Source organism: Cervus elaphus, chromosome 10 (genome assembly GCF_910594005.1).
Source record: "Cervus elaphus chromosome 10, mCerEla1.1, whole genome shotgun sequence".
Taxonomy (NCBI): Eukaryota; Metazoa; Chordata; class Mammalia; order Artiodactyla; family Cervidae; genus Cervus; species Cervus elaphus.
Window position 1 is genome coordinate 33,205,412 of NC_057824.1, and position 10,512 is coordinate 33,215,923.

Consider the following 10,512-nt stretch of genomic DNA (forward strand, 5'->3'; position numbering starts at 1 on the left):
GGGCAAGAAAGATCTCCATGTAACTGGGGTAGGATGAAAGGGAAAAAAAGAGGAAGTGGGATGGGAACTGTGGCCATGGAAGGGAACTTAAAAAAGGAAAGGTTCCTGTACCCTAGGAAGCCCCCTCACTTGCAGGGAGATCTGTACAGAAAGTGTGCTTCAGAGGCTCAGAGAAGGGCACAGCAACTGGTTTGTGGCAGACAGAAGAGCGAGAGACCTATCTAAACATTCGTGCCAACACCCTGCTCATTGTAGCCTTAGACACATGTTGCCAGGCTGCATGAGGGCTGGGTGCTAAAACTTGGGGTTTAGAGGACAGTCCTGGAGAGGGAAGTGCTGTTGGCTGCATGGAGATGCCTGAAGGCGCTGGAGTGTGCCATGGCTGCAACTGAGATTGTGTGGAGAAGGAAACCCAGGCCACTATAGAATTGAAGTGCCATTGTTGAGTGATACAAAAAGGGAGAGATGGGGCTGCCTTGGCAGCGTTTTTCTCCACTTGCTACCCCCTGCCTCCAGGGGCTCTGGAAGAGCCACTTGCCCCAGCAAACACCTCGGTGGGCTCTCAGAACACAGCCACCATCTCAGCAGGCCTCTGTACCACAGCTGCCACCTCAGGGCGTCCCACAGCCCACAGCTGCCTCAGGAGGCTCTGGGATCAGATGCCAGTGGGTTGCCCACAGGCAGTCAGGGCTAAAAACCACAGCTGAGTCCCAGGGCCTTCATGGCTTAGGAAGCAAGGATGAAAGCTCTCCCCTTGGCTGCACGAGCTGCAGATTTACACCTCCACGGCTGGTTTTGTAAATTCAGTGCCTGCAGGACATCTGAGTGGACAACAGGTGCCCCCATGGCTGAGACAGCTCTGGCCTTAGCAGCTGTGGACTTTGTGGGCACTCGCACTTGGGGCCTGGACTGGGCCAGGGTCTAAGCTGTCTCCATTGTGTTTCTAGCAGTTTCAGGTGCACAACTTCTGCAGTTATTGAACCTGACTTCAGTGAATCTCTGCTGGTGGCCTTGTAAAAACAATGTCTGATAGACACCAGAGCTCATTGCCAGCATTTCCAAAGATGAGCTGGGGCCAAGGGCAGTGCCAACCACAGTGTACTTCATAAGCCTGCAAAATGCATGCCAGATAACACAACAGAGCACTGTCACTGGTTAACAGTCTGGCAGAGGAATACTCAGCAGCTCCTCTTCCAGGGGGAGCACTGCAATTCCACCTACCTCACACTGCAGCTCAGAATCACGGCTCAGAAATGGATCTGAAGGCTTCTACCCCAACAACTAGGGAACATACCTGGCCCATGACAGGTAGTGACAGCCACATAGCAAAGAGGAGCCGCTGCTCAATGTCCAGTGCAGGCTCTGGTCACCAAAACACCAGTCACACCTCCTATCAAGGGGTAATGGCCAGCATACTCTGAGGAAAGAGGCAGGAGGCAGACACACTAAAAATAACATTCACACCAAAAAATAAATCCATACAAATGACACAGGGACTCTCCCTAGAAAAAAGCCCCTCCAAGACCACAGTATATAATTGTTTCTCCTACACTCATGGAACAAGAGACATAACTAAAAGAAGCAGAGGAGCCACTCCCGATAAAAAGATCAAGAGAATTTTCCTGCAAAAACAAATGATGTGTAATAGATCTCTTCAGTCTAATAGACATGAGTTCAAAAAAAGAGATAATGAAAATACTGAAGGAATTAGAAATGCTGATCACTATAAAAAGAAACTAGGAAGTGTAAAAGGAAAAAATTAGGGAACTCATTCACCAAGGTTAAAGCTAAGCTAAAGGCAATGATAGCAGAATGAATAATGCAGAAGAATGAAAAATGATATGAAAGATAGAATAATGGAAATCACCCAGTCAGAACAACAGACTGAAAAATCAAATGAAAAAAATGAAAACAAAATAAGAGACCTATGGGAGAATATAAAGTGTGCCAATCTACATACAATAGGGATCCAAGAAGGAAAAGAAAGTAAAAAGCAAATTGAAAATGTATTTGAAGAAATGATGGATGATAACTTCTCAAATTCAACAGATATCCAGGTACAGGAAGCAGAGAAGGTTAATATACTTGAATAACAGGGTAATTGGAAATCAAAAACATACAATAGATTCATGAAAACCAAAAGAAAAAGAACATAAGCATAATATAATACAAAAGAAAATTATCAAATCACAAAAGGGAAAACAGAAAAGCAAAGGGATAAAGAAAAAATCAACAGGAAAACAACATTGAAAATGGAAATAAATGCATATCTATCAATACCTTAAAAGCCAATGGACTAAAGGCTCCAATCAAAAGACCCAGAGTAGCATATTGGATTAAAAAAAACAGGAGTCTACAATATACTGCCCATAAGAGACCCACTTTAGGCCAAAGACACAAATAGATTGAAAGTAAAGGGATGGAAAAATATATTTCATACAAATGACAATGACAAGAATTAAAGTTGAAGCTCCCCTGCCCCCCTCCAAAAAAGCCTAGGTACCTCAGAATGTGATTGTATTTGGAACTAGGGTCTTTACAGAGGTGATTAAGTTAAAATGAGGTCTTTAGGGTAGGCCCGAATACAATATGATTTGTGTCCTTGTGAGAAGAAGGAATTTGGGCATAGACTTATACAGAGGGAAGACAAGACATGGGGAAGGTGACCTTTTATAAGTCAAGGACAGAGGCCTGGGACAAATCTTTCCCTCATTGCCCTCAGAAGAAACCAATCCTGCCAACACGTTGATCTCAGATTTCTGTCTTCCAGAACTCTAAGAAAAAATTCTGATGTTTAAGCCACCCAGTTTGAGATACTATTTATAGCAGCCTTTGTTGATGCTGTTGCTAAGTTGTGTCCGACTCTTTGTGACCCCATGGACTACAGCACGCCAGACCTCCCTGTCCCTCCCTATATCCTGGAGTTTGCTCAAACTCACGTCCTTTGAGTTGGTGATACTATCCAACCATCTTATCCTCTGCCACCCTCTTCTCCTTTTGCCTTCGATCTTTCCCAGCATCAGGATCTTTTCCAATGACTTGACTGTTCACATCAGATGGCAGCCTTAGAGAACCAATATAAACTCTCAGATTGAAATACAGCTCTGTGTGACTATAAGATATATATTCTTTCTACTGTATTGTAAGATATGTTGTTGTTGTTTAGTTGGTAAGTGGTGTATGACTCTTTTGCGATCCCATGGGCTGTAGCCCACCATGCTCCTCTGTTCATGAAATTTCCAAGGCAAGATTATTGGAGTGGGTTGCCATTTTCTTCTCCAGGGAATCTTCCTGACCCAGGGATCAAACCTGCATCTCCTGCTTGGTGGGCGTTCTTTATCACTGAGCCACTTGGGTACAGGATGATGAAAACTCCAGATCCCAGTTGTTGTTCTTATTTTTGAAAAGAAAAATGCAGATGAAAAAGAAAAAAAATTTAAGAAAATGAAGAGTTTACTTTATGACTTAAGAATCTAATTCTTAACCATTACTGTACTCTGGCTTTATTTCAGTACAATGCTTGACATTCACATTTTCCTGTCTTCCCAGTTCAACTGTCAGCTTTGAGAAATGGTTTTAACGTCATTTAATAATCTGCTTTAAGAGTGCTATAATACACTTCCCCTGTGTCATAATCCTGCTATCTTGAAACAAAATGGCAGCTAATGTAGGTTTCCCAGTGATCACTGTTTCTGAAGTTTTTATAGAACTTAAACTTTGGGTGAGGAATCAGGTAATATGATTTATGTTGATTGAGCTTTTCAGTTCTTAAAACCACAATTAATTAAGGGAAAAGGCATAAAATAAAAGGAAATTTGTTCAGCTAACAAAGTCAGTTAATCCAAGAATGGAATTTAAATTCATAACCCCTGCTTAGGGTATCTAATATTCACATTTTAAAGAATTTGTTTTTTGGAAACCTTTATAAAGCTCTCCACTGTTACAATGTATTGCCATCTGGAGTTTAGCATTTATAAAATGTGCAGTTAAGGGATGCCAAGATATGCCTCATGCAGACCAGATGGTACAATAACAGCTCTGTCTGTTTTTCTGGCAAAAAAAAAAATAGGACTTTGAATGTCTTGAAACTTATGTGAATAAATTAAACCCCATCAATACTTCAGGGACATTATAATTTCAATACTCTATTTATCCACCTAAATATTTTCATAAATGCTTTCATTTGAAGAAGAAAAAGCAAGAGGGAAGACAATGGTTCTTTTGATTGCTTCATGTTTGTGTTTAACGATGTTTCAAAGGAAAACACCACCAATGATCTTCAGTGTGGGAAAGGAAGTTTCTCTGTACTTTGAGTTACCTATGAGTTTAAATGAAAAGCGGGGTTGTTGAAATCTCTTTTTAATAGAAAAAGTCCACATCAAATAGGTTGAACAGTTTTAGTACTGTGACGAAGAGAAAAAATACACACATAAGTGATGTTTCTTAATAATCCATATGAAAATGTCTCTACTGCAACAGATATATTTATATCATAAACCCATTCAACACATATAGTTGTGTGTTAACAGGGCCTGGTTCTGCCCTTGCCTGATTCATCTAAGTTTTCTGGGTAACAACAGGGCTTTTGTAATCCCCTTTATTTTCATTTACTTTCTGTTATTGCTTTTATTTTCAATAGAATTTATAATCAGATACTCATTAGATGAAGTAATCTTGTTAAAAGTAAATTTTCTGCTTGGATCTCTCCATTTTCCTTACTACATAAAAATTGTGCTTCCCTACCAGACAAGGGAATTTCCTCTGTAATTAGATGTGAATAGCTTTGAAGAACAAACAATGTGTGCTTTTGAAAGCCAGATCCCTTGAGGTTCAGGGGGCAATCTCATTAATAAAAACATGGGTTGCACAAGCTGTTGAATTTCTTTCCCAAAGAGCAGCGAATGGTTTTTCAGAACAAAGAGAAGATTGTTTTCCACTTTGCTGGCATGGTTTTTCTTGCGGTGGACTGGAAGTATTACCTACACTAATCTTTGTCTCTTCTTTTCCTCTCCCTGAGCAAAGGATCATATACAACTCTCTTATATAGATAGATCAGAATCCCGAATAAATCCTCCATCCAAAGGCTACTTGGCCAGGATTGCCTTCATGGTACATGGGACTCCTGTTCAGACCACTCAGCTATCAGGTAACTGCTATTAAACAAGAGAGGTCACAAAATTATAAACACAACAATGAAGAGTTGAAAATGGCATTGCTCTGTGGGGAAAAGGAGACCCATTGGTGAGAGAATCTCTGCAAACACTGTCCCTGGAAGCTCATTAACTGTGTTTTCCTGAGTCTTTGGCAAAAAGAAGTGGTATCTAGGCAGAAGGGCTCTCAGAATTACATTCTTGGGGGTCCTGGTAATAGGTTGAGTTTCTGGAGTTTTAGAAAAACAAAGAAGGAAATAGAGCCTGCTCCTCTGAACCTAAGCAGCAACCAGTGACACGGAAGTCACTTGCAGGATGTTTCACTAAAGTTATACTAATACTGCAGGGGTGTAGGAAGATGTGGGTAGCAGGGTTGGTTGCAACAGGAAGGTTGATGAGAGCCTTAAGTAGCTAGTTAGAAAAACAATACAAGGAATGGTCATCACCACTTAAGTCTAATCCTCAAAATCTCTGTATGTATGGCAGGTCTTCTCTGACCTTCCTAGAGAATAGCAGCATACTGTTGGAATAGACTCAAACACTTATTTACATAAGAAAAATATAGTCAAAAGTCACAATTGCTACACAATTATCCAACCCCTCATAAGGAATTGATGATAGGGTCATGAGCAATTCCCTCCAACTTTATCTACAAAGAAAGAGAGACTCAAATAGATGGAATAACTTGCATTAGACCATATGGACTCTATCCAGCTCCAAGTTCAACCCTCTTTCTCAACCTCCTCTTTAAGGAATGAGGTAAAGAGGAGCTTCAAGTTCATAAATATTTATTTCTATTTTCCTTCTCCCTCTGCATCCAATCTTCTCTAGGAAGTTTTCTTAGGGAAATGCCAAAGGGTACCAAGGGAAGCTTATATATATAGGGGGTGGGCTCGGTGGTAAAGAATATCTTGCTAATGCAGGAAAACCGAGTTATGTCCCTGGATCAGGAAGATGCCCTGGAGAAGGAAATGGCAACCCACACCAGTATTCTTGCCTGAGAAATCCCAAGGAAAGAGGGCCTGGCAGGCTCTAATCCATGGAGTTGCAAAGAGTTGGACATGACTGAGTGACTAAACAACAACAAATATACATGAGTGTGTGTATCTCAGTTGCTTTACCATTTCATAGGAAGAGTTTAAGTCCAAGTCATAAGTACCACTGGAGTTGAGAAACTCTTCTTTCTCCTGTTTGTCTCCCATTTGCAGTCCTTATTCCTCTCCTTTATAATTGCTCTGACTTCCTTTTCCTTTGCTTCCACCCTAATTCTTACTCTTCTCTTCTCATCATCCTTACCATTGTCATTATTTTCACCATCATGATCTTTATCTGTTAGCAGACTCCTTCTATGATTGGCACTTAGCATTTATTACTGTAGAATAGAATAGAATACAATACTGTATAGTAGAAAAGAATATTCTATTAATCCATTTATCTTTAAGAAGCCCTTTCTCAGGTTACATATGATTTTCTATTTTAGAGTACATTAATGAATACAATTGTGTCTAAATTTTAGTGGCTCAGGCAAAAATGATAGAAAAACAATGTTACCTTGTTCTGAAAGGGTCCACAGTCATGTTTGGGTATTTCACTTTTTCTAGGATAAAAAAGATTCCTTTTTTAGAAAAGCAAATAAATAATGTTGCAATAATGTTGCCTCCCAGGTTTTGCTTCTACAGCTTCCTCTGTTCTCATAGAAACCAAAAAAAAAAAAAAAAGAAACAAATATTGACCTTTAGCGCTAACTATTCTAAGGATTTGCAGATGAAAGCTTTTGCTTTTTCAGAGTGGGTTTTATCTTAGAATAAAGACTTGAACAAAATAGACGAGGAATAAACAGTTACAGGCTTCAAATATATACCTTTCTCACATCAATACCATGAACTATTATCCAAGCATATTAGCTATTTTGAACAATGTGGGAAATATTTATAGTGCATCAAAGAAAGGAAAAAACACAATGCAAGATGATGACAATGATGCAAAGTTTATATCACAAAAAACATATAAACAGTTAATCAATTGTATAAGGATGATGGGTTCTAATTGTATTGCAATGTTTTCAGAGAATATGATCTGCATGAAACCTACAATTTGATGTTTGTTGAGGCCTGCATGGGTTCTATTAGGTTCTATTTATATAACAGAATGTTACAAATATTCTTAGTGTGCTTTTAAAGAACATGCATTTTCTATTGAATACAGTGTTCTATATAGGGTTGTTAGATAAAACTTTTAAATTGTATTCAGATTTTTTATACCTTTCCTAATCTTTAGTCTGATTGATATATAATATTAAGGGAGTGTGTTAAAATCCCTTGCTATGATAGCAGATTTGTTCTTTCTCTTTAAATTCTATTAATATTTGTTTTTTTCAATTTTGAGGCTATATTACTTGGTACATACCAAGTTTAGTATGAACTATCATATTTGCTTGATAAATTTTTCCTTTCATCACTATCTCTTTATCCTTGGTAATTGTTTGGCTTAAACTACATTTTTGTCTGATACAAATATAGCTACACCAATTTGTTGTTAGTATCTTCTTGATATAAATTTTCCTTTTTTGCTTTCACTTTTTTTTTCAATTTTATGTTTTAAGTGTGTCTATTACAAATAAGACATGGCTGAGTCTTCTAACTGGTGAATTTGGCCTGTTTACATTTACTTTGATTACAGATAAATTTGAACCATGTTTTGGTTTTATATTGTGCTCTTTATTTACACTAATTTTTCTGTTCTCTCCCTTCTTTCCATAAGGCAAAAGTTTAAGTTAATGATTTGAGATTTTTCTTCTTTTCGATTAGTAACATAAGCATTAAAAACTGCAAAATTCCCCCAGTTCTGTGCTAATTGTGTCCTGTAAATTTTGATATGTTTCTTTCCATTTTCATTAAGTTCAAACTATATCTGATAAAGGATTTTTATCTAGGACATATAAAGAACTCTTATAATTCAATAATAATAAGACAACCTAATAAAATTTTTAAAGACAAAATGTAAGAATAGCTAATAAGCACTTAAAACAGTATCAACATTGTTACTCATTAGGAAAAAGAAATTTAAACAACAGTGGTACCACTTCACATCCACTAAGATAACTTTAAATGAAAAGGCAAATAATAAAGGCTGCAAGGATATGAAAAAGTTTGAAGCCTGTTTTGCCAAAAGTTTCACTTTCATTTTAGAGTCAAAGGATTTGTTAACAAAAGAAACCACTCATTACACACAAATGAACAATTTGAATTTTTGTTGAAGATTATTTGACTTAACTTCAATATACAGTCATTAAAATAAAAGAAATAGAAACAATAGAGAGAATTAACAGCACATACATCACCAAATTGCACAGACCAACATCCAGAATTAAACAGCACTGGGAAGTCCCTTGTAAACAGCAATGTGGAGTCCCAGTTAGGAAATGACCCCGGGCAGTGTGTCCACTCCACTGGTGAGACTTCAGATTGCATTTTCAGGGGCTCCAGCTTATAATCCCAGATTGCAAACTGATATCATCATCAGTTTGCTCACTAAAATGCAGCTCCCGTTTTACTTTAACATTTTTATGGTATTATTTATCTTGTGAGTCAAAGGGTTTCTTTAGACCGCAAGTGGTTGGCCAGACCTCCAGTGGCTCAAGAATTCCAAGAGCCACTTACTTTCTTATCTAAAGGGCTGCCTGACTTTCTGTGCTTGCAGGCAGGCATGGAATCTGAGTAGTGTACAGGCAGGTCAGCAGCAAGGCCAGAAGCCTGCTCTCCTGCTTCTGAAGACTGAACAAGACTTTCTCCATTTCAATTTCCCTAACAGTCTCACACACCAAAGCCTTTGGCTGTGTAGATCACAATAAACTGTGGGAAATTCTTCAAGAGATGGGAATACCAGACCACCTTACCTCCTCCTGAGAAATCTACATGCAGGTCAAGAAGCAATAGTTAGAATCGAACATGGAACAACAGACTGATTCCAAACAGGAAAAGGAGTACGTCAAGGCTGTATATTGTCACCCTGCTTATTTAACTTATATGCAGAGTACATCATGCAAAATCCCAGGCTGGATGAAGCACAAGCTGGGATCAAGATTGCTAGGAGAAATAGCAATAACCTCAGACATGCAGATGACACCACCCTTATAGCAAAAAGCAAATAGGAACTAAAAAGCCTCTTGATGAAGGTGAAAGAGGAGAGTGAAAAAGCTGTCTTAAAACTTAACATTCAAAAAACTAAGATCATAGCATCCAGAACCATCACTTCATGGCAAATAGGTGGGGAAACAATGAAAACAGTGATAGACTTTATTTTTTGGGGCTCCAAAGTCACTGCAGATGGTGACTGCAGCCATGAAATTAAAAGATACCTGCTCCTTGGAATAAAAACTATGACCAACCTCAACAGCATATTGAAAAGCAGAGACATACATACTTTGCTGACAAATGTCTGCATAGTCAAAGCTATGGTTTTTCCAGTAGTCATTTACGGATGTGAGAGTTGGACTATAAAGAAAGCTGAGTGCCGAAGAATTGATGCTTTTGAACTGGGATGTTGGAGAAGACTCTTGAGAGTCCCTTGGACTGCAAGGAGATCCAACCAGTCCATCCTAAAGGAGATAAGTCCTGGGTGTTCACTGGAAGGACTGATGTTGAAGCTGAAACTCCAATACTTTGGCCACCTGATGCGAAGAGCTAACTCATTTGAAAAGACCCTGATGCTGGGAAAGATTGAAGGCAGGAGGAGAAAGGAATGACAGAGGATGAGATGGTTGGATGGCATCACTGACTTCATGGACATGAGTTTGAGCAAGCTCCAGGAGTTGGTGATGGACAGGGAAGCCTGATAAGCTGCAGTCTATGGGATCACAAAGAGTCGGACATGACTGAGTGACTGAACTGAACAGTTACATACATTGCTGATGGAAATGAAAATCTATACAGTCACTTTGGAAAACAATTTGTCAGTTTCTTAAAAAGTTAAATATAAATTGCCATATAATTGAGCAATTTCATTTGTTGATTTATACCTTAGATATGTGAAAGTGTATGTCCACACAAAAACTTGTATATTCATGGTAGCGGTATTCATAAAAACAAAATGTGGAAACAGTTCAAATGTCTATCAACTGTTGGAAGAATAAAGAAAATTTGATGTATTAGTATAGTAGAATATTATTCAGAAATAAAAGGGAAAGAAATAATGTTACATGCTGTAAAATGCATACACCTCAAAAATTTAGGTGAAGCTACAAAAGGCTATACATTGTATGATTCCATTTACATGAAATACCTACCAATAGCAAATCTGTAGAGACAGAAAACAGATTTGTGATTTCCTGAGGCTGGGAGTGGAAAAGAGGAGTGATTACAAA

The 10,512-nt window shown here is 38.4% G+C and overlaps 1 protein-coding gene across 1 annotated transcript in view; it reads right to left on the reverse strand.

Annotated features, from left to right (window-relative positions):
* ZP2 (zona pellucida glycoprotein 2) overlaps positions 1–8,619 on the reverse strand; it is a 31,065-nt gene extending 22,446 nt beyond the window's left edge. Inside the window, exons 1-2 of the mRNA XM_043914484.1 lie at positions 8,486–8,619; positions 6,702–6,747 (exon numbers count right to left, since the gene is read on the reverse strand). Coding sequence (XP_043770419.1) covers positions 6,702–6,727 — 26 coding nt within the window. The 5' untranslated portion in view covers positions 6,728–6,747; positions 8,486–8,619. The remainder of the gene's footprint in view (positions 1–6,701; positions 6,748–8,485) is intronic.
* Between the last annotated feature and the right edge of the window lie 1,893 nt (positions 8,620–10,512).